This window comes from Strix uralensis, chromosome 26, assembly GCF_047716275.1.
Source record: "Strix uralensis isolate ZFMK-TIS-50842 chromosome 26, bStrUra1, whole genome shotgun sequence".
Lineage (NCBI taxonomy): Eukaryota > Metazoa > Chordata > Aves > Strigiformes > Strigidae > Strix > Strix uralensis.
The window spans coordinates 6,343,253-6,367,239 of NC_133997.1; the positions used below are offsets into that span (position 1 = coordinate 6,343,253).

Genomic DNA, 23,987 nt, shown 5'->3' on the forward strand with positions numbered 1-23,987 from the left:
ATGTTACTAAACCCTATGATTGCCCTCTTCCAGAGGGTATCATCCTGCACCAGACAGAGTAGAACAAATAAATCGTTCTCCACTACTACGCAAAGCCACACACCTCAGCTTCGCGCCGATGAAGGCTCTTGCCCCTGACGTGGCTTTCTCCTGCCACAAAGAAGTGATGACACATTCCATCTCCCAAGCCCCGTGTGACGGACACCTGGGGGCTTTTTTATGTCTTCAGCTGTTGTAAGCTTGATCCAGAAGAGAATGTGTGTCCATGTGCAAATTCGAACTTGGTTTTGGGTAGAGAATCAGCCTCGCTACTTCTGTTGAGGAACCACTTTGCACGTTCTTTGGCCTTTCTGGAGAGAAACCTCTCTCTGTGTCTCGTTAAACAGATGTATCCAGAGCTTCAGATCACGAACGTTGTGGAAGCCAATCAACCTGTCAGCATCGACAGCTGGTGCAAGAGGGGGAAGAAGCAGTGCAAGGACCACACTCACATTGTCGTGCCCTACAAGTGCCTGGGTGAGTGCGTGGTGTGATGTGTTGGTGCGTTCTTGTGGTTTCTTACAGAGAGAGCAACTGAGTTTCTAAGGCTTCTCTCATACCAGGTTGCCATTTCCGCATCCAACTTGCACTTAAACGTTTTGTTTCCACAAGATGGAACTCTGCCTTTCTCGAGCAGATCGACAGCTTGATAACAGCTGTGGTGGAATAATGGTGCCTGGCGTGAAAAAGAAATCCCCATTCTCTCTGCAACTGCCATAAAAACCTGAAGGCTATTGTATTTGAGTATCACAAAGACATTGGGATTTAATACTCTGATCCTATTTTTGTGGAGCTTTAATATTTTGTTGCCTTGGAGACTTAAATGCTCAGTGTGCTCAGACTTCCTGCTTTGGTCTTGGCAAGAGATCTCTATTCTATTTCAATGACTATATTTAAACTTTGCTGTTTCAAAGAGGCCCTGCTTCTTGCAGCTGTATCCCATGTCCCCACTTTGAAGTGTGAAAGAGTGTGAGAGAAACTGTGATGGATTTCATGGTGCTTTCCAGAATCTATCCGCCCACTTGAATCAGGCAACGTGTTTAGCTTGTTTACCTTGTGACTTTTGACCTGCGCGTTGTGCCTGATGCTGTGCTGCACTGCATGTGTTCTTAGTGCTAAGCTTAGTCTCAGCTGGCTGAATCTCTTTGCAGTTATCCACTAGAAAAGACTTGTTTTGAAAGAAGTCCTGTGAGATCTTGGAAAATCTTGATTGCGGGGAGCATTCGGTGGGAACCAGTTTTCATAATTTGCAGCGGTGTCTGAGGGTTAGCCTGTGTTTTGACATAGGAGAACACCAGCAAATCTGCAGAACTCTATGGGTGCTGTTCTATATGTAACACCTCCTGCTAGAGGATCATAAAGCACTTCACAAAAAAATGAAATTTGCTGTGGATACACCCTGGGAGAAAGATGCATCTTTTTGTAGATGTGGAAGTGTAGGTTTGAGAAGCAACCAACCCCAGCTGATTATACTGAGAACTTCTCTTGGAAATAAGGATGAAAGCATGATCTCTGGATTTATACAGAGTCATCTCTTTTTAGAAATAATCCTCCCCCAGGCCTGTTCTCCAGATGAAAAATAAACTGATTTTAGTGACAGTGCCATAAAATTTGATAAGCATTAAAGTATCTGTTAAAGTTTTTAATTAGCATCTTTCACAGTGTTCCTGACTTGCACAGCCCAGCCTGCAAAGCAGCTTTGGGTTTCAGATCTGAGTTGCAATCAGTAGTCCATATGAGTATGAAATATTCTCGTTGTCTTTATCAGTCCACAAATTGCTTGTTGTAAATGGATGATGTGTTTCTCTGGGGTGCCTATGACTTTTTGTTTATAGTCGAACCTGTGGGGTTTTTTTGTTCCTATTCGTGCTTCTGTCTTCCTTGGTAAGTTAATGCACAGGCTATCTTGAGGTAGGATCTTGCTGTCATACCATGTTTAACCTTCTCCTGCCTCCCCCCACCAATGCAAGGTCTTTTGTATTTCAAAGGTGGAGAGGGGAGGAGAGGAGAACCCATTAGCACTCTCACTGAACTGTAGAATAAAGGTAACAATAGGATGATGGAGGGCTGAGCCTGGCGAGGTGCGAAAAGACAAACTGCTGACAGTTCTGGCTAGGCTGTTAGGTGGCATGGAAACACCTCTTAGGCCTGCTCTGATCTGAAAAAAAGAGGGGATTTTTCTTTTCTGATAGCAGTGGCCACGAGTGGGGAAGGTGCCCATTAATTTGTAGGATGTAAGGGTTTTCCAGTTCCTGGGTGAGTTGAGAGAACCTTGCACGTGTCTTACACGAAGGTGCTGAGATTCAGTGTTTTTCAGAATAGCTGTTTAATGGCTGGGTTTTGTTACTGATTACTGTATTGGATCAGTTTGAGTCTTCTGCCTTCAAGCCCCAGAATCAGTCTCTTGATTTTAACACTTGGTCAGTTTTAGCTTTCTTATACTTTTTAACAAACCTCTCCTGAGAGCGAAGGAGGAATATTAACTCAAAATTGTGACTGGCCTGTTTTGAGAGGAGAAAATGGGGAAAATAGCATTTCTCTGTTGTGTCTTTTAGTTGAAAATTTAACTCATTTAAAAGGATTTATGAATGCTAGTTGATTTCATTATCTTGCAGTTGTCATCAGATAATCTGTCCCTAAACTCTACTTGACTTGCGTATAGCGCACCGGAGAAGTGTCCATGAGCCTTGGGTATCAGTACTAAGGGGCTGCAAAAAAAATTAGTCATGCAAAATATTAGAATTTATTTTGAAATCGTAATGTTGAAGGTTGTTTGGACAACTGGTCCCTGGAGACTCCGTGAGAAAAGGCCTTCGACTTAAAAGAACTTTTCTCCGATTTTAACAAAGGATTCCTAAAGCTGCTAGTCAGGTGTGGGAGGTATGTTGCTTTGAAACACTGAGCTGAAGGTCTTTGTCTGTTTTTTTCAGATTATCTAGATATCTCCTTATTTTAAAATTACTGGATGTGGCATTTAAATCTGTAGGAAAGGAAGAAGAGTCTCAACGTTGAGGAAATTTCACCTTTTGGATTCCAGTGGCAGTGCTTATTAGGACTTCTGGGCTAAGAACAGAAAGTAATGTTTGTGTAGTTTTGATACTTATTTGATGTGTTGTTGGTACCAAACTGAGTGGTGGTGGAAATTCAGGCTAAATAGCTTTTTAAGTCCAGCTAATACAAAGTTTGTAGAGCAGACTTGATTATGTCTCTCCCTCCCACCTTCCTCAAGAGCAAAAGTCTGGTTTTAAGGTTGTGCCAAAATTTCATCGTGCTGGTGAGGTTGTGGTTATCTAAATGTTGGAATGCGGTGTTTTTGCTGACTCTGGTTCTACTCTGTTTTTTTGGGTTGTATAGTTTTTATTTTTCCAGCCCTCTGTGTTTTGGTTAGGACTGTCCGAGTCAGGGAATGTGCTGCAGTTGATCCTAAATTAAACCATCTGGAAACAAAACAAAACAAAAACAAACAAGACTTGCTCAGATACCCAGATACTGAAAACATAGATAACACTCGTGGCATATAAAAATTTCCAGGCTGTTAGAGCACCAGACATCATGAACTAGCTTTGGTAGGATGCAGCTCATTTAGAAATGGGTGATTAAGTGGTTTGAAAACTTCCGTGTGCAGATGCAATCTTTCCAAAGATTCCTGTGAAATCTCTTCAGTTAGTCTTGTCCGTTCCATGAACAACTATTTATTAACTTGCACTGTAAACTTTGCCTTCGCTGCGGCCTTAGGGTTCACATAATGTTTCAGCAATCAGCCCCTACTTCTGTTTTCACCTTGGAGTCTCTGAGGGTCTGTTTTTCTGTGAATCTGCAGATCTGTTGATCTGGCCTGTCTCTGCTAAGAATGTACCAAACCTTTAAGGCACTTGCAATGAACTATACTTTGGGGGAGTTCTGATACTGGCTTTGTTGTCTGTTGGGAGTTGGACACGTGTGAACAGTGGACATTTCTTGTTTTTCAGTGGGTGAGTTTGTAAGCGATGTCCTGCTAGTTCCAGAGAAGTGCCGGTTCTTCCACAAGGAGCGGATGGATGTGTGTAAAAGCCATCAGCATTGGCACACTGTGGCAAAAGAGGTAATGGAGCTGCTGAGGCAGGAATATTTATTCTGGATTTGTCCATTTGGGTGCTTGTAGTACTGAAGCATAACAGCGTTTATCTCTGGGGTCTGTTATTCCCGTGTCGTGGTCTATGGACTGAGGTGGAGAGCAATGAAAAACACAACTTAAAAGTACTCAAGTGTCTTAAAAAAACCTGTGTAGCTAGCTGAGTTATTCTTCACTCATGAAAAGTTGTCCTGAGTAGCTTGCCCAAGATGATACTCAGGACAGAGCTAGGAATTGAAATCAAGTCTCTAGGATATTGCTTTAACAATGGCCCATCCTTCTTTCCAGGGTAGAGAGCTACAGTGATCATAAGATGTTTCCTATTTTTCTCGCACATTTTGTGTTAATGTACCTGCTGCTGCCAGGGATTTGGTTAGGAGTGCTTGCTTGGGGACAATCTATGAGTTTCGTTGTGACTGATTAGTGGAGGTTTTACAGAAGAGATGGATTAGCTTCTCAGAATGAATCTAGCCCATGGGTTTTCCTGTGGTTTTTTTAATCTGCATAGCAAAAATGTTGCAAATTCTCTGCACACCCTTTTGAACTGGGGGTAATAAAAACAAAATCATGACAAAATGTACATGTTTTCCATTTTGTGGAAACAGCAACACAAGTTGTGATGGTGCTAGTAAAGATGAGGTTAAGGATGCACCAATTAAACTTCCTATTTCTTTGAAAACCCAGGAGCCAGAACCCATCTAAATAAAGCTGTGCTAGAGAAAATTTGCCTTTTAATTGAGGATAAACTTGTTAATGTCTAGCAAACTTAAAAATCCCTTGCTTTCAGCATATTTGGAGAACTTTTCCAGAAATAGTTGGCTCATTTTACATCCGTGCTGTAACAAAGCAAAGCACAAAAGGGTTCTGATGCACATAATAAAGCCTTTCTTACTTCATTCTTTTCTGGGGTGCCACAAAGCCACGTATTGCCTTAGCTTAAGAGAAGTGTATAGACATAATGTCTAATCGCAGTTTGCATTTGGCTTTTTCTTGATTTATCTGATTGATTTTCATCTACAGCATGTTAAAATAATCTCGACACAAAGTCCATTTAAGCGATTATTCACTTACTCCAATATAAAGTTTAATAGACAAAGTTTAATGAAGTGACCAGCCCAGAAGAGCAAACAACAGTTCTGTTTCTTTCAAATGCTTTCTCCCTTGAGTTGGCACCAAATGTCTAGTTATTTTTTCTGAACTTTGCTGCTGACAAATCAGCAGTTGTTAGGGGCTGTGAGGCATTTGATACCTTAACACCAGGAAGCACTGCATGGTTCTTGAGTCTGGGACTTTTCTGGGGATTTTGCTTAAGCTACAAGTTTCAAACCCATTTTCCTTTGATGTTGAGACTTAGGTTATATGTCGCTGTTGTCTTTTGCTGTAAAATTTAGACCCTTGGCCACATTCTTGGGATCGATGGTAAGTCTAGCTTTGGATAAAGCAAGAGCATGGTGCTAAACTGACGTGAATGGGCTCCTCTTTCAGGCCTGTCTGACAGAAGGGATGATCCTGCACAGTTACGGCATGCTGCTGCCCTGCGGAGTTGACCAGTTCCATGGAACAGAATATGTATGTTGTCCTCAGACAAAGGTTGTGGATGAGGCTCTGTCCAAAGAGGAAGAGGATGAAGACGAGGATGAAGACTACGACGTTTATAAAAGGTAGGCTTCTTACTGGCATAGATGTTAACAGCTCTGTATGTGAAGTTGCTGTTTGTGAATATTTCATGCAGTGATTCCCTTGTGGTGGGGACTGAGAGGAGAATTTCTGTGCTTTTGAATTTCCCAGAGGAGTGTCCTGAGCCTGAAAAAGCCTCTCAGAAGGACAAATGACTTTGCAGTGCTCCTGTAGCTGGAGGAGCTAAACAGCTCCCCTCCCTTCATCCTTAGTCAGTCAGAAAGACTGTGATTGCTCCAGTAGGTCCCTCCCCCAGTGGTGGACTTTCACTTACTGAAAAGAAGCTGATGGGAGAATGCAAGGCAGCCCCTCTAAGTCAGAGGCACAGAGAAGCTCTGCCTGCAATAGGAGGTGTCTCTGTAATGAGGGAGGTCCCGTTGCTGCGGTTGATCAATAGTTGGTACATTTATTTTTCATCTTTTGTCATCTGTTCTAGAAACACTAGAGAATCATTATTCTGGTACATCATAGTTGGCTGCAAAGTGGTTAGCCTTAACTTTACCCCCTAACTGAACTGTATCCCTTCAGTGAGTTCCCTACAGAGGCAGGTGTAGAAGACTTCACAGGAACAGCTGTGGAGGAAGATGAGGATGAAGAAGATGAAGGGGAAGAGGAGGAGGACGTGGTGGAAGACCGTGATTACTATTATGATAGCTACAAAGTTGACGATTACAATGAAGAGACCCCCACAGAGCCTAGCAACGAGAAGGCCGTTTCTGAAAAAGAAGTCAGCAGCGATATGAAATGTAAGACACATTCTAGCCCACAGGCCTCTTGCTTCCTTGAGAGTATTCTTGTTGGCTGTCGGTTGGTGATGGGTTTTTGATCAAGTTAATAAATGCCACTTGGAAGTTTTATTTGCCAGATAAGTTGGCAAACAGAGGAAAGCTGATGATGCTTATGTTTCAAGTGTTGAAATTAACTCTCTAGAGCATTTGCCATATGTTTCCAGATAAACAGCAGTTCTGCTGGCAGAAAGCCCAGTGTTTGGCACATTGAACGAGCACCTTCGTGAAGGTGCAGTGTGGAGTCAGAAAACCATACCCGCGTGGGCTAATTTTGAAAAACCTTAGAGACTTTTGGGGTGCACTAAGAATTTAAAATCGTAGTTTGGGGTGATTACCTTGCTTTTGGTGTTTTATACCAGTTTACGAAAAGGAAGCTAAAAGTGATGGGCTGTGCTCTGCAGAGGTGGCATAAAGGTGCCATCTGGCCACTTAAGGGTGAGGAAGATACATAGCGCTGCCTTAACAGCCTTTGCATAAACCCTTCTCTTTCCTGAAACAAAGTCAGCCAACGCAATTGGCCCACTTTTATTATATGGGTAATATATACTTACTGCAGTAGTAATAAGACTGTGCTTGCGGTAGCTTTCGTTAAGTGCTAGGTGCCATTGCAGAGGGCATCTGCTGATTGTGTGGTGCCTCAGCGTTATATGAGGTCCTATACTTTGCATGTGGAAGTGTCTGCAGAGGAAGGAGGAGGAGAGAGGGACTGAAATTCAATTAGCTACAGATCACTGAATCATTGCCAGCAGTTCTTGCATCTTTTTGGTAAAATGCCAGCATGCTGCAGATAATTTTACTTGCTGAAACAAGGCTTAGCTCATATATGTACAGGACTGTTACAGATCTGCAGGTGTTGAAACAGAATTGGAACAATATGATTGGGGTGTCTGTTTTGGGGGGTACACAGTCTGTTTTTTCCCTGTAGTACTGTGAACAGTTGCTAACTCACAGACTGTATCTGTTCTCTTGCCTCAAAATAACCCAGCTGCTTATATTGCCCGCTTATTGTGAAGCAGTCCACGTGCCGTGGCTACCTGGAGTTTCAGTGTTTAGTGTGTAGATGTTTCAAAACTTAAAAACCTAGCAGCTGTGATTGCCATGGCGTTCACGTTCTTTTTTGCTTAGCCTGCCTTTTCACTTCCTCTTATATCTCACCTTTAAGATGTGAAGTGTCTATCCAGGCAGAGTGCAGCGGAACAGGACATCTTGGAATGCTTTAAGCAGCCCTAATGGGTTTTCTTTCCATTGTGTTGGTTTTATACAGTGGAGGCTCTACCACTGGGACACCCGAGGCATAGTGCTGTGGCATCAGCAAAATAGATCCTTGGTGTTTCAGCCTCTAGCTAAGGAGAAATCACTTTCGCAGATGAGAGCTCCATGTTGAGACAACTGCTGCTGCTACGTGTTCGCCCCAAAGCACCACATGCAGGCGCTTCCCCAAATAGCGCTGGCAAGCCTTGCGATGGATGCTTTTGCGATGTTAAAAATCTCCCACCACCACCACCCCCCCCCCCCCCCCCAAAAAAAAAAACCAAAACAACTGACAAAAGCCCTTTGGTCAGTGAAGTAGCGATGCTGAGGTCAGTGCTGGTGCCCCAAAAGAAGGTGTGACCTAGAGCCACTGCTGCGTTGTGTAAGTCGCTCGGCAAGGCCTGTGCTCCTCACTAGCTCATGTTCTAACCCGTCTCCACACAGCTGTCTGCTCCCAGGAGGCGATGACAGGGCCCTGCCGGGCTGTGATGCCTCGTTGGTACTTCGACTCTAACAAGAGAAAATGCGTTCGCTTTATATATGGAGGCTGCGGAGGCAACAGGAACAATTTTGAGTCAGAGGAGTATTGTATGGCTGTGTGTAAAAAGATGAGTAAGTCCTGCCTCCCACTGGCCCTTTTGCAGCTAGCCACTGTCTGTCTGGCGTTTGGTGTCTCCTCCTCCTTGCCTAGGTCAAGAGAGGATACGTCTGTAGCTCATCCTTTTGGTTCTGGTGTCTGCAGCAGTTCTGTCTGTCCTTTTGCAGCAGTCTCCTCTTGTCTCCGCTTCTCTAGGTCTTTAGGGTGAACTTTCCTGGGGAAAGCGGCTCTCGGCGTATGCTGTCTGTGCTCACCGTTGCCTTGCAGCTCTTGCTAAGGGCTTAGTTGTCATCTTCCAGATCTACAGCAGGGACCAGGGGCTGTCTCTAACCTCTTGTGAAAACACATAACTTGCTTGTTCGCGTAATTGGCTTTTTTTCCAAATATGTGGAAGGAAGCACTCGCTTTCCCCAGTCGTGTTACTGTGCATATGTTTCACCAGTCGGTCCTGAAAACCAGGCTGCTACTCGCTGTTCTCCTGGTAGTAGGTGTTTTCTTGCTATTGTATTTTGGGAAAATATCAGAGTAGTAGTATAGAATTCAGATTCCCACCTTCACCTTGGTTTGAAATACGAATCTTAACTCAATCCCTGCATTTCTGAGAGCCTGAAATTTTTGGCACCAGTTTCACCTGGCTTTTATGTCAGATGATAAAACTACCGAAAACATTTTAACCTCCTTATTAATCTTATTGTTGAACTCCAGCACTTCCACTTCAGCTACCATTAAAGCCTTTTGAAAGGCTTTTTGTGTTATCTGGGGCTTGGCAGTCTGACTATACAGCCGTAATCCTGTTTACAAAATGGGCTTCATGCAAGTGCTTTAGATTGGGCTGATCTAACTGAAGTGGTGAAATAAAAGATGCGGATGTCAGGAGCTTTTTGTACAAAAGTTTGTCCTGTTACAGAGGGATTTGGGGCTGGAAAGAGAGTTCTCTGTGTCCAAGCCTGGTTCAGAAATGCCATGAGCAGGCCCAGAATACAGTACTGATGTGACGTTGTCCCTTGCACGCAGCGATAATGCCTGTGTTGTATGTTGCCATTATTTCATGCCGTAATCCTTTCCCCTTCTTCACTCCTCCTTCCCTAGTTACAGTAAAGGTTCGTGGATTCAGGTGCATGCTAAACTCTAATCCTGTATCCATGCCAAAGTGCCAGGTAAATTTTTTTCTGAAGCATGCTCTTTTTCAATGACGTGTTGGAGGTTTTTTCCACCCAAATAACTAATGGGATTGAAAGGTTGCCTTAACTTTCCCTTTCTGCCCTCCCTCTGCTGAAGGGCAACAACGGAGCGCATCGTGTTTGGCATAGATCCTTTCAGAAAGGGTTCTGGGATGTGTAGTTTTTAAAACTGTAGCACGGAAACTTGATTCAATGTCTCCTGAGCTGCAGTATATGGAGTACAGAGCCCCTGTTGTGGATTTTGCAGATGCTTGCAATTGCCAGTTCTGAAGTTCTGTTTCTCCCCTTGTCGAAATTGAATGTCTTAAAGATACAAATGTCCAGTTCATTGGACAAGTCAATTTGTCACACTGAGCCTCCTTCTGTTGCTGTCTTGTCTAATATCATTGCCTGTTAGTCCTGCATGATGCATCCGGTAGGGAAGGTAGGTTTGAAGTGTAAAATACTGGGTAGTGTTTTGTGCAGATTTATTGTCAAGCTCCCTAATCATATTAATGATATCTGGAGCCAGCTTGTCAGCAAACAGCTAATGCACAAAATGTCATTTAAACTATCCAAAGCCAATGTGAAAGGGAAGAGAAAACAAGTTCTTTATTCTGCAATCCAAGTCATTCTGTTGCTGGAGCTGAATAATGCTCATCTCAGAACTAATGAGAAGACCGAACAGGTGCTGGTTGCCGCAGTGCATTACTGTGTTGTTGGGATGATGTAACTAACTGATGTTGTGCAGTAAATTGGCAGCGTAAAGATACCAAAATGGACTCCTGGTAGGTGGCGGTTCAGTAAACTCAGTCTGCCAGATTGTTAATTATGCAGGTGCGGAGATTCCTCTCCCTACCTGTCCTTTGCAACCAGGATCACAGGTTTGCGAACCTCCGCTTATCCTTACTTTTCTCTTTGCAGTGCCAACTGATGATGTGGATGTCTATTTTGAAACCCCAGCTGATGACAACGAGCACGCCCGCTTCCAGAAGGCAAAGGAGCAGCTGGAGGTCAGACACCACAACCGCATGGACCGGGTGAGCTTCAGTCATTTGTGCTGTGCCCATGTTTTTCTGGACAAATTGATGATGAACTGACTTCCTTTCCAGTCGCCAACCTTCTGCGTGTCTCATGCAACGTGACCACACTGTGGCAGTTAGATTTTAATTTCTTCAGATGCTGGGAGAGAGGAATCACTGGAGACGTTTGGCTTGCTGCTCATTTGGCTTACGTGCTAGGTTTAAACCCCACAGCAGCTCTTTTGTGCCTTCAAAACCTAGCTGGGCTGTGCAAAGAGCCGCCTGTGAAGGCAGATTAGCTCACAAAGATCAGATGTAAATTTGTGCCTTGTTGATGTGTTCTGTCCTTTCCTTGTCCAGGTGAAAAAGGAATGGGAGGAAGCAGAACACCAAGCTGTAAATCTCCCCAAGGCAGAAAGGCAGACCCTCATTCAGGTAAGAGTTGAAGGACCTGAAGTTACTGGTGTTTGGCCTTCGTCTTCTCCATAAACTAAGTGAGAGATTGTAATATTCAAAGCCAAAAGACGACTGAGATGGAAGAACAGCTTTCCTGTTCTGTCAACAGCTGCTTTTTAGAGGAGATTTGATTCAGTCGTGTGCTTTGTTCTTAAAGCTGGAGATGATCCGATACTGTGCCAGGTCCTTTCCTAGACCCCGTAGAAGGGAGCTGTCTCACCCCTCAAGCGTAGCAGCAGCAGAGCCAAATTGTAACTTCAGACCTTTGGCCTGTTTTGCACTAACCAGCTGCCTCACAGCCCAGTTCAGATTGGCCCCGACTCTCTGGACGCACATTTCCTGTTCAGGCAGACTTAGTGAAAACCACTTAGACAGCACATAAAGCTGGTTTGCTGCCAAAATGCCAATCTTCTGCCTTATGAGGAGAGTTCAGTTAGACTGTGAAGTTAATCAGGGATATTCTCCGTATGGGATTGTTAGGGGCAGACTCTTCTGGCAATGACAACTATATGAAGTTCCCTCAAGCTAATATACAACTAAGTGACTGACTCCAGCTTTTAAACCCATTTTATCCTGGAACACAGTTTTCTCTCTACATTTTTTAACGTAAGCCACTTTAAGTCAAAAAGACTTTTCCATCATCTCTGTTGAAACATAACAACGCTTAATGGACTTTGCTGGCTCGTTTGGAGATGTGGGTTATGACCTTTCTAATAGAATATAAAGAGATTTGATCTGAAGGCGCACTGGTGAAAAATCCCCTATGCGATACCTCTGTAAACTTACAAATTCAATGTCTCTAGGCTGAAAGGATCTACCCTACTTCCATATTGCAGGGTTGAGGGAAAGAGTTAATACTGTGCCATTCGTTCAGTACAGTCTGGATCTCCCATCTTCAACATGATCTTAATTTGCAAGGTCATGTGCCCTCTTCAGACCTTTGAAGGAGGTTTGGAAGGCAGATTGTCACAATTGAATTTGCAAAGACGAAATCTTCATCCACGTTTCTCAGTGCCCTTCTCTCCTCCTCTGAATGCCTGGGACGTGCAGTGTGACTGTCTCCATTTGTCCTAAGGAGTTATGTCAGTGAGAATAGGTGACTCTGATACATACAGCGCATTTCATGCAGGTTCCTTTCTTTCTTCTAGCACTTCCAGGCAATGGTGAAATCGCTGGAGAAAGAGGCAGCAAGTGAGAAGCAGCAGCTTGTGGAAACTCACCTGGCTCGTGTGGAAGCCATGTTGAACGATCGCCGTCGGATTGCTCTGGAGAACTACCTGGCTGCCCTGCAGGCTGACCCGCCACGGGTGAGTGTCTTTGTAACAAATTTTGACAACAGGGTAGCGCTGGGTAGGGTGGAAGGTGGGAATGGCTTGGTGAGAAGACTGCCTGTGACTTGTTGGGCAGAAACCAGGAAGAGATTCCCAGTAAAGCTTTCTCCATCGTGGCAGTTTGTGCTGCGGACTTAGCAGTGGGTCTCCTAATTGACTCACTTTACTTTCTGCCTGGTTAAAAAACCCTCAGCTTTGTTTAGTGTTCATAAGACATAGTGTTCCGAGTCAGACAGACTTAATTTAAAAAGAAAATATCCAGGTGATTGATCTGTCCAGTAGCAAAGCAGACTCACATCTGAAGTGCTGCATTTCAGCTGAGAATTTTATTTGAATCAAATGGATTTGAGCTCTTCCCCTCCTCAAATCCTGCAGCCCCACCGCATCCTGCAAGCTCTGAAGCGCTATGTTCGTGCTGAGAACAAGGACCGTCTGCACACCATCCGCCATTACCAGCACGTCCTGGCAGTCGACCCAGAAAAGGCTGCACAGATGAAATCTCAGGTAGGAGAATGTTTCTATCAAGGGAGGCATTGTTATCCGGCCCTGGCTGTCAGAGACTCTAGAAGCCATGCGTCGAGTCCTCATGCTGATTTTCTGGGTACTATAGTAACTTCTCGTACTTGTGCAGAGATCTCCCGTTCCGTGTGCATGTGGCCTGTCACCAGATACACTGTCTGTACGATTCTCCGTGGTCCATGACTTGTTATTAAATATTGGAACTCTGGTTTGAATTATGAATTATTGTTGGTCACAATAACAAGTCTAGGGGTTTAGACCTAGTTCGGTATCATTTTTGTGTTTCCTTTTGTCAAGCACCCATGAAATTATTTGCTGGGGACTTGGTCAGACTTCCTCACTTCTTCCAAGACCTCGTGTCTGTGTTCATTTCAGTAGGCTTGTTCTTCACGATGCCTGTGGTTTGGGTTTGTGGGAATTCTTTTGTGCAGAGCTACTGCCTTGTTTCTGAAGTGTAATACATAACCCTTGCCAAGAACTTGATCATTGTTGTTAACGTTATGAGAAAGCCTGTTTTGATAAGTCGTTTTTGTGCCGTTGCAATATATTTTACTCCTGAACAGCCAGAAAGCCCTTTTCCTTTTGCTGGGTACTGTATGTGAATAGGCTGCTTGAAGCAGATGATGAACCTGGCCGTTGTACTTGTAAGAGTAGTTGTAGATATTCCACAAATCTTTTGAATTATATCCTGATACTTGTTTTTACAACCCACTTTTAAAATGGTGAAAGATGTACTGAAAGATTCCAATTAAGAATGACCTGTTAACACTGAAAGGTCTGTTCATAAGGGTACGTCCTTTCACAGCTTCAGAGAACTGACTGTCCAGTTGCAGCTGTAGGAGGACAATCTGTGTTTTACCAGCCCCAGTTTACTGGGAAAAAATTGCTTTATTACTTGGCTGTAGAACCAGCAGATGGAAATATCATGGTTTAAGAGTAAGGCAGGGACTGGAGTCTGTTTGTCACCTCTGGTGAGGTGTAGTGAGGTGTAGCACAGCATTGCAGGGATTTTCTAGAAGCGAACCTCACGCTTGGAGGTGCCTGGTCCCACAGGTTTCGTGTTGTTTCTGGGTGCTAGTGGTGGCTCTTGGGTTGTCTGCCGCTGCTTCTATGATTCCTCTTAAGCTGCGCATCCTCAGAAAGAGATTGTGGTATTTACAAGCTGATGGTTGGCTTGCGGTGGGGAATATGCGATGGCGTTTTCAGAGACAGCTTAGCATATCAAGCACTGTCCACCCTGACCCTTTGTTCTGATGCTGCCAAAGCCCAAGAGGGAGTTCGTGAATCGTATTCTTACGCTAAAACCTAAACAGTCCTTAATTCATTCTGAAGGCTGCAGTGTCAACAAATCGACATGCGAGGGATGTGGGTGGTACAGTTCAATTTCCATTCGCTTTACTTTTCAGATGCACTTTAAGCTCCTCAATCGATTCCCTTGATTGACAAGATGCCACATGTAAAATTAAATTGCTTTCATCCTTGCTCTTAAAGGTCGCATACATGTCAGACTGTAAAACGGATCCGCGCAGCTCCTTAGCTTTTTTTAAACATTTGGCTGTCCATGTAAACGTTTTTTTCTGGGTCTGTGTGATCCCTGATTACGCAGCACCCTCTTCAGGTCAGGCTTGACTTCACCAGTGAATTTAATACACTGGGGAAGAGTGATTTGAGGTTGCGTGGAGATTTATTTCTCAAAGGAAGGGAGAACGCTGTTGCCAGCGAGTGGGTGTAGTGCATGTAAGACAAATGTAATGCCACCGTTGGTCTGAAAGGCACCTTTATTCTGAAAGCAGAGTTGATAAATAATATTGTCTGCTCCCTTTGTGTGTATCTTTTCTAGTAGTCAGGAATGATAATCCATTTAATAAAGCACTTGCTTGTAGCTGCTGTGGGAGATGAATTATGACTGTGTCTGGCATATGGGAAATACCAGCTTCAGTGTTTCCAGTGGAGAGCTGGTTACAGCAGGAGTCAGATGAATCCTCTCTCTCACCCCCAACCTTTCCCAAAACACCAAGAGCACCATGTACAAATGGCCAGTTCCAGTGAAGCGCGATGTGTTAGAGAGCATCAGTCAGAGAAGTGGAGTAGGTGGACCTGTGTCCCATCCTGTTGTCTGTCATTGCAGATCCACCAGTGGTAGATATTTCATTAAACAAGTGAAGAGCCGGTACCAGTCAAGTGACTGACAGTCTTTGCCAACTCCAACACACTCTTGTACGTTTGCAGGTGATGACACATCTCCATGTGATTGAGGAGCGAATGAATCAAAGCTTGTCTCTGCTCTACAAGGTGCCATATGTGGCTGAAGAAATCCAGGATGAGATTGGTGAGTGTCTCTGTGCCACCTCCCGTGCCACCGTGTCAGACCACAAGCTTTTATATCGGGTGAAGTGGGCTCCAAAAAACTCCTTTGAGGGGGATGCCCTCAACAGCAAGCACTTGGGCTTAGGTTTACGTAGCACAGGACGGATACTCTCTGGGTTTTGCAACACAACCAGTCAGAATAGCTTGTTCCTAAGAACTTTCGCTGTCCGTTCAAAAAAATGCAACATTCAGAATATCAAAGCTGTCTCTCAAAGGGAGATGAAGGAGATCCATAAAAATAAGCAGATGCTTTCCTACTTTCTAGGAGTTTAATCCCATCTTACCATAACCTCTTGCCACTTCAAACCTCTTGGCCCTTATTTGTATGTATTTCTAGCCAACGGCTTTACTGAGGATTCCAGATGAGACTTCAGAGCAGGCAAGATAAGATAACCTGGCAGCCCTGAACAGTGTTCCCCTGCAGCCCTGCCTCAGCTAGGTTCAAACCATCTGCCCCTTTCTGTTCCTGCCAGGCTTCACGCAGTTTGTGTAATATTGCCTCTTATTCCTTTCAGATGAGCTGCTTCAGGAGCAACGTGCAGACATGGATCAGTTCACATCCTCCATTTCTGAATCCCAGGTGGATGTCAGAGTGAGCTCTGAGGAGAGCGAAGAAATTCCCCTGGAGGGCAAACCTTTCCGTCCGTTCCAGGTGAAAACCTTCCCAGCCTTGCCTGAAAGTGAAGGTAGGTGGAACTGAAAATGGGGTTCACTGGCTTTACAGAACGTAGGTGCTTTTTCTTAGCTCGGTGGCACAGGAAGCTCCATCCCTTTAGGTGATTTAAGAGTAAAGCAGTGGCCCCAGCAGCACCCCTCCGACTCTGTCCGTTGGAAAGAGGCAGTGCCGCTAGTAATTTGCACTGAGCAAATTTTTTTCCGATTCTTCTCTTTGCAAAATTGTTTTATCTCTTTCCATTTTGCAGGAGTGTTAAATTTTTACAGTGTGGCTTGACTCTGGAATTAATTTTCAGTCTTTAACCAAAACGCTCTCATGTCATGTTAAGTCTTTGTGCCATGACCTGCTGAAGGGCTTCAGGAATTCTCTTTATTTTTTTTTAAATATATATCTATACTTTTGTATCATCGAGTGTTGACAGCTGGTGTGTGTGTGTGTGTATTTTAAAAATGCTTGAACAGAGTCCTGAGCTTAAAGAAAGCTGTAGACTAAAAGCTTTTCCCAGGGTCTGAGTCAGAAATCATGCGCAAACCTTTTTTCCTTTCTCTCTTAATCTCCTTTCTCTGCTATTTTTGTTTTTGTTTTCCCTCCTGCTAGATCCTCAGCCGGATTTGTACCATCCAATGAAAAAAGGTTGGTTCTAAGCTGCTCCCTCACAGTGCTTTCGATCACTCTCCTCCTACCTTCTCAGTGTGTTTGATAGCTTCATTTTAGTTTCATACTCACCTTTATTTTCATTTCCCTGCTCTCATTTAGATCAGTAACTTCCGATTTTGCTTGTTTAGGCCTAGTGTTAAAGAAACGAGCTAGTCTGAGCATCTAATTGATTGTGTACGTTCCTCCTGATGGGCTCACAAGGTGTCTCAGAGTGCACGGAGTAGCTTCTTTGCCCTCAAGAAACATGGGCCTAGCAGTCTCTCTGCAACCATGCAGTACTTTGCATCCCTCCATGCGCACTCATGTTTGTCACGTCTCAAATAAACCGTGCAGTGCTGATGGGAAATAGTCTAGAGGCTCTTTTGCCTGCTGGGGAATCTGTCCTTACCACCTGATGACAGCACTGAACTAGGAACGAGAGTGCCGCCGTAGACATAGTAAATGTCCTCACATGTATTGCAGAGTACAGCTGGTCTGGGATGGATGAATTAGGAGATTCCTTCTTTGTGTTTGTGGTCTCCTTGGCGTCACCTTTTCACACGTAGCATCTCTCTGTACTGGCAAAGTCCTGTGTGATTATCCATTTCTCCTTTAGCTCATTATTAATTCTGCAGTAACTCAGTGCCTGGCTAAAAAGGGGCTGTCTGGGCTTTAAGAGCAGCATAGAAACACTGGCATCAAATTAAATCCTCTGTGAGCGATACAATCTCAGGTAAAGATCAGGCCTGGCTGATCTGCTACCACATACCTAGTTCCTGAAGTAGAAACGGAAGTCTAATTCTTAAAATGCTCTTGCAGAGCAGTGGTACATGTGCTGTGTGTGGGGAGTAAACCCAGCGTTTTAATCTGCCTTTGGTTCCAGATATATTTTGCAGAATCTTAAAGGAGCACGAAGGATTTTGCTAATAACCATTTAATGTGGACACAGATAGTTTTGTAACATGGCGAAGGCCAGATAGCTTGAAACTGTTCCTATTATCAGCGTTTCTCTACAAATGTAAGTCACCTTCATCCCTCTTGTGGAACAGTGTACAGCTAATTCAGTGTACTGACTGCTCTGGAAAGAATTGGGACAGCCTTTAGTTTGTGGTTTGGTTTTTTTTCTTTAGGGTTTTTTTTTTTGACAGCTGCTTTGTTGACTTAAAGATGATAAATATAGGCTGGTTCTCTCCCCATTTAGGTAAATGGAAGAGTTTCTGATGACTTGGGGACAAAGATTGTAACCTGCACTTGCTCCTTCTCTCCCTTCCCTTTTCACTGGATTTCACGAGGGCTGCTAGGGAGTTTTGGCCGTTTTTTTGTGCATGTGTATGGTTTTGTTCCCTGGGAAGTATATAATCTAAATTGTGCCTCTGAGCTCCATAGCGTGGGTCTGTTATTTGGTACAGCACTCTGTGACAAATAGCAAAGCTCAGTGCAGCAGCTGAACTCCCAGCCCTGGAGACTGTGCTACGCTGGCTCCTGAGAATTGAATAAAGCAGCTATAGGCCAAAAGCTGACACAGGAGTTCTCTAAAATCTATTTGTGGCTAGTCTCTCCAGAAAATCCCAGTCATTGACTTTCACAATAACGTGACCTGCTTCGACAGCCGTGAGAAGTCAGACTGGCAGTCTTGGCCGTGCTTGGAATCTGATTACTGTCTCTGAAGAACCGTGCAGGAAAAGGGGCTGCACGAAAACCCGAGATGCTTCTTTTGGGAGGAGTTAGAGTGAAACGTTACTTTCCTTGGCATTTTCAGGCAGTAAAAGCTTGTCACTGTGAAAACTTGCCTTGGAGCCAACTAGCCTTTCCTTGCATCTCATCGGAGAACACGCTGCCAATTTCAGCAGCAGTTGACACAGTGTCTTAGGCAACCTGCAAGCTCAGCAGCTTGTGGAGAGGTGTGTGCAATCACCGGCAAAGTGTTAAGTGCTGTAGTAATGTTTCCCCCGCCTCGTGATCCTCGTTGGAGAGACCCCGTTGTAGGTTTGAGGCTTTGCTGTCCTCCTGCTTTTGCGTTAGGGAGACATGGGTGTTGTGAAGGACATGACGTTGTCCCTACTGATAATGGACAACTGGTGTTCTCCTGACTTGTTACGCTACGTTAGGCCTGAGTATCTTGCATCAGGCTCTTCTCTTATTGATCTGATCTATTTATAAACACTTCAGATCAAAACGGTTTATGCAGAGCAGCTGCCTTCTGTTAATTGATATTCTTCTCTTGAGCCTATGCTAGTTTCAGCCTAGAAATGGGTGAGTGATGTTCTGGTACAAAGGCTAGTGCAGTTCTTTGCTCCTCCCTTGCCCTGGGATTTATTGTTTCTGGGTTCGTGCCAGATACGGGGCAGCAGCTCGTTACAGAGCCGTGCTGGGTGACCTTGAAATTCTCATTCCCGAGGCGCTTGCTGATGTGCTGGATTTCTAAAGAGTGGGTGATGCTGACGGTGCGGTTGAAAGCGTTCCCTGCGCGCCGGCTCTCGGCTTATGGGGGTCGTGGTGGGGTGGTGGCAGCCTGGGGTGACACTTGCAGAAAGGAACTGTGCCCTCACAATTTGTGTTACGTGATGCCTTGGACCTTCTCTAACAGCAGCATTTAACAGTATGGTATTTCTGGATTTACACTTCAGCCTGTTTTTGGTGAGTCTTGTCTGCTCTTCTCATTGCCACCTCATTTCCCCTCATTAACAGACCCCCCCCCATCACTTGTCACTGTAGCTTAGCTTATGAGCTCCCCTTCTGACACAACAGCATGAAGACAGATTAATAATCAGCGGTCCATGCGGTTAAACACGCTAGCCATGGCAGCTCTACAGAGAGTAGGTAACCCTTCCGAAACGTCACTGGGGGCTGACTAACGGCCCCTGCCTTGCTCTTTTGGTGCAGGTTCTGGCATGACCGAGTTGGATGGGCTGATCGGTGCTGAAGAAAAAGTGATTAACAGCAAGAACAAAGTGGATGAAAATGTGGTGAGCCCTCCACCTTTTATTTTGTGAAGCAAAGCCTGCTGTGGACACTAATGAATAGCAGGGGCTTATTTCCACGTCTCCTTTCTGCTTACAGAACGTCAGTGTATTCGTTATCCATATGGTGTGGGGGAGTCAGTTTTCTGACTGTTGTAGGCTCTTAATACTGATTAACATCAGAAGGGTGGGAGGGTGAGGGAAGGAGAGAGATCTAGATCTTTGGCAGTCTGAGCTGGAGAACTGTCTGTTTTAGTAACTGCTTTCCCAAGCAGAGACCCTTTGATACGCCTTTATTTTAGCTAGGTAGCTTGCTGTCTCACTACACCGAATGCTGGTGTGTTCCGTCTGGCTTCTCACCTATTTTTCATGGCAAGAAAGGCCTTGCTGCCTTCTGAAGGTGAGCGACCCAGTAGGTGTTAGCTCTATCTACGGTGTAAAGAATTCATTAGGTTATAGTGGCAGCCAACTTGCCTCAGTTCCCTGGGTTTAAAAAAAAAAAAGTCAACTTTTGAGAATTTCCTTTCAGAATTGTTTTAAAGCCACAGGTTAGATCTGACACGACAGAAATGCTGTGTCCAAGGCAAGTGCCTAGTTTTGCATTTGGGTCTTTAGTCTGAGGTAGTCTGGACATCTGCACGATTGCAGTACTAGCTCAGGTGGCTTTGAAAGTTGGAGAATATCCTGCGTTGTGGAGAGCAGGGGAAAGATGGTAGATGGTTCTGAGCCTTTGCTAGTATTCATGAAAGGTTTCTTCATATTTCTTCTCCCACCTGTTTTGTACTGCTCCTTTCATAAAACGCTTTTGTGGCTGTTTCCAGGTAATTGATGAAACCCTTGATGTGAAGGAAATGATTTTCAATGCGGAGCGTGTCGGTGGGCTGGTGGACGAGCCGGTACGTATGTGGCTACCGAGTCTAGCTGAGTGCTCAGCAAATTTCTAAAAAGCTGGATTTTGGTTCCTCTGTGTTACTGAATTACAGGGGTTCGGTGCCTTGACCCTGCTCTGGGAGGTGATGCAGGGTGTAACGCAGTACAGAGTTTCTGCTTAAAGGTGTGAACGGTGAACGCACGTCAATGCTAACCTGACTCTTCTGTTGCAGAAGTGTGTTGTGGAATGGGAAGAGGAGGTGTGGGTCAGTGCCTGTCCAGAATGCCTAAGCGGGGAAACAATTTTGTGTTTAAATATTTCACCAGAAGGATAAGAGGTGAAATATTTATGGTGTCTAGTGTAGTCTTGACACCACAGATGGTTGAAGATATTGGTGGCCGCCTTTTAGGTTTGCGTTTAGCAGTGCATCTCCCTCATGGCTCTTCCTCTACCCTCTCCGTTGTTTTCTTCCCTCCAGGATAATGAGAACTCCCTTCGTGATGACTTCAGCTTCAGCAGCAGCGCCCTTATTGGTCTGTTGGTGATTGCAGTTGCCATAGCTACTGTTATAGTCATCAGCTTGGTGATGCTGAGGAAGAGGCAGTATGGGACCATCAGCCATGGAATTGTGGAGGTGAGAAACAACTCCTGCTCCATAACAGAGGATGAAAATAGTCAGCGTCGAATCACATGTTGTGTGTAGGGGGGGAAGATGGCCGTAGCTGCCAAGCGTTAGTAGCTCTACTCCGAGCTAGATGGGATTTAACTCTGTAGGTGCTGACATCTTCATGGCTTCTTCATTGGCATGCAGGTATCAGTCATCGGTGTGCCATGCTGGGACCTGTCACCTCACAGCTGTGTTCACTCCTCACAAGGAATTCAATTAGGCCTCCCTGTCTGGCTCAGGATAGGATTTAGCAGTAAATGAGCTTTTCAGGTGGTATCTTTAGCAGGGGAATCAGTCAGTCAATCTATGGCAATTTGTCCTCCCGACTAATGGAACAGCTATTAAGCCAGCGCGGTTGGCTGAATGCTGAGAAGCAGTTCCTCCTCCTTCCTCCTGCTCCCAACACGCACGTTTCAAACGATGACTTAATGGAGTCTGGAGAAAGCTGCTTATCCCCTTTGCCCAACCCATGCGTGAAATTGTAACGACCTCTTTAATGAGAGAAGCGGGTCCCAAATTTGTACCGTTAGCTAACTTTAATTAGAGATCTGTGGAGAACGTCCCCAAAAAGGCCAGGGCAGGCAGGAGGCGTTAGCACCTGAATGAGGAACTCTAAGCAAATCAGTTTTTGTGGCTTTCCTTTTTTCCCCCGCTTGCCATGGTATTTATCCAGCGTTTGTCTGTCGGCTCTTGTTACTGTGAGATAAGACCTGCAAGTTCCTCCTTTGACCAGTAACCATCTGGTGTTTCTAAAGGTTGACCCGATGCTTACCCCAGAAGAGCGGCATCTGAGCAAGATGCAAAACCATGGCTACGAGAACCCCACCTACAAATACCTGGAGCAGATGCAGATATAAAAGAGATGAAGATACAACAGCCCTGACCGGGAAAGGAGCAGGGCGGAGGGCCAAAGGGGTCCAGCGTTTTGGATCAACTACTGACCAACAGTTGCTTCGAGAGGACTTCATCTTACATTCAGAACTCCTGGATCATTAAGACTATAATTACTACTGTAGAGTTGCAATTTCCATTCTTTTAAATGGGTGAAGAAATGATAATATAACAATATGATATATAAATCTCCTTAAATGGGAAAAATGGATCTATTGCAGATATTTGACTGAGATGTAGTTTTCTTTTTTTTTAAATAATCTGAAAAATACCAGTTCCGTTGTACTGTTGTCTGATACAAGCTCTATATATATAAAATGGGAAATGTTGATTTTTATTTCTGATAGACCACCTGTATATTGAGGGTCATTTGTACCAGCCCGCCTTGTAAAAAGGAGACAGTTGTGGCTCTTCAGTCATTTTGGCTTTTATATATAAAGCAGTATTCTTTTTCCTTTTTTTTTTTTAAGTGAATTTCACTGGGAGTTGCAAAGAGATTAATTTAGGGATAGGAACTGTGACAGCATAAGCAAGGAAGCAATTGGAAATGGTAACTAACAAAAATCCTTATAACGAGAAAAAAAGAAAAGAAAAAAGAATAAAAGAAAAAAAAAAAAAGAGAAAAAAACCCCATCCTCATATGCCAGTGGTGTGCACCCTGCTGCTTAGCAGTTTGGGCTCTAGGAATCAAGACTCCCTGGAGGCAAGGAGTTAAAAGGCTTCTAGCATCTCTGTTTATAGTTATTCTAGTGGAATGTTAGAACATGGTTTGTGCATACTGGGGTCTGCACATTCCCCTTCCAGATTCAGTTCTGCTCTAGAGTTGGAAGTTCCTGGTATTGAATTTAAATCCTCTGTTCTGAACCGGTTTCCTTCAGTACTCACCTGGCATTAACCGCCCCCTCTTGCTACTACTTTCTAATTTTCCCCAGCTCTCCTGCCTCGCCAACGTGGTAAGTAGTGAAGAGACGCAGATCTTTGAGCCTTTGCATCTCTTTCGGTGGTGTTGGGCCGTAGGCACGGCTTTGGGTGTTGGCCCAGAAATGACAAATCACTGCAATAATCAGTACCTTGGGAGCTGGCGAACGTGGAGTTCGCTTTAACTGGGGAGGAAAGAGAGGGCCGAGTTGGGAAAGGGATACTGCCTGCTTTAAGGGAAATTGGATGCATAGGCCCTGAGAAGAACAAAAGGGGTGTTGTTCCACTCACCATGATGTCTTTGTAATGCTTGTATAGTTGGTGTTAATGCTCACGGCTTTTTTAAATCTGGAGGTTCTGGTAACCTGTGGTGTATTTTTTCTATTTTTCCTGTGACTTTTTTTTTTTTCTTTTCTTCCCCCTTCCGTGTCTCTTCCCACTATGCACAGATTTACCTGCAAACTCCTTAGTGTGGTCTGTGGGGAATGTACAAAGTTTAAACACATCAATAAACACTTTAACTTCCAGATCGTTTCTTCTCTTTATTCACGGGCTCGCTTAACTTCCTCTCTTCTCCCGCCATGTCCTCGCCAAACCTGCGGAGGCCTTTCCCCACCTTTCTGTCCACCTCAGCTTTGGCGAGAAGCAACGTGCTGGTACTGAGATTGTAGAGCTGCACCCAGAGACTTTTGTGGTATTTCCAGATCCTGCTGACCTTTGCGGAGAGAAGGAGGCGCGATGCTACGCCAACGCCTGGGACTCCTGAATAAAACGTCACGTCCTCAGGCTGCAGCCGTTCGCCGCCGGAGCGCAGGTCAGTCAGAGCTGCTGTGGGTTGTAGAAGACACCACGAACGGCTCTGTGGCGGTAAAAATTCTGGCACGGCCTCTCGGAGCGAGCGGAGCCAAAGCCCTCTGCAGCAGCAAGCTGTTCCCACCGCCCGGCCGTCCACCTGCACTTCCTCACGAGCTGAGGGAACGGATCCAGGCGCGGGGGCAGTAGAGCTGGGCAGCGCGGTGACCGCCCTGGCTCCGTGCTCGGAGCCTGTG

General features: G+C 44.8%; 1 protein-coding gene across 5 annotated transcripts in view; it reads left to right on the top strand.

Moving 5' to 3' along the window:
* The window catches only part of APLP2 (amyloid beta precursor like protein 2), a 47,797-nt gene extending 24,332 nt beyond the window's left edge, over positions 1 to 23,465 (top strand). Inside the window, exons 3-18 of one of the 5 annotated variants that reach the window (XM_074851211.1) lie at positions 387 to 516; positions 4,008 to 4,120; positions 5,636 to 5,811; positions 6,356 to 6,573; positions 8,311 to 8,478; positions 10,549 to 10,664; positions 11,007 to 11,081; positions 12,251 to 12,409; positions 12,809 to 12,937; positions 15,182 to 15,281; positions 15,835 to 16,005; positions 16,593 to 16,628; positions 19,515 to 19,597; positions 20,413 to 20,487; positions 20,941 to 21,096; positions 21,885 to 23,465. In XM_074851211.1, coding sequence (XP_074707312.1) covers positions 387 to 516; positions 4,008 to 4,120; positions 5,636 to 5,811; positions 6,356 to 6,573; positions 8,311 to 8,478; positions 10,549 to 10,664; positions 11,007 to 11,081; positions 12,251 to 12,409; positions 12,809 to 12,937; positions 15,182 to 15,281; positions 15,835 to 16,005; positions 16,593 to 16,628; positions 19,515 to 19,597; positions 20,413 to 20,487; positions 20,941 to 21,096; positions 21,885 to 21,986 — 2,007 coding nt within the window. In that variant the 3' untranslated portion in view covers positions 21,987 to 23,465. The remainder of the gene's footprint in view (positions 1 to 386; positions 517 to 4,007; positions 4,121 to 5,635; positions 5,812 to 6,355; positions 6,574 to 8,310; positions 8,479 to 10,548; positions 10,665 to 11,006; positions 11,082 to 12,250; positions 12,410 to 12,808; positions 12,938 to 15,181; positions 15,282 to 15,834; positions 16,006 to 16,592; positions 16,629 to 19,514; positions 19,598 to 20,412; positions 20,488 to 20,940; positions 21,097 to 21,884) is intronic. The other 4 variants (XM_074851212.1, XM_074851213.1, XM_074851214.1 and 1 more) reach the window with 4 other exon arrangements.
* The last annotated feature ends 522 nt before the right edge of the window (positions 23,466 to 23,987 follow it).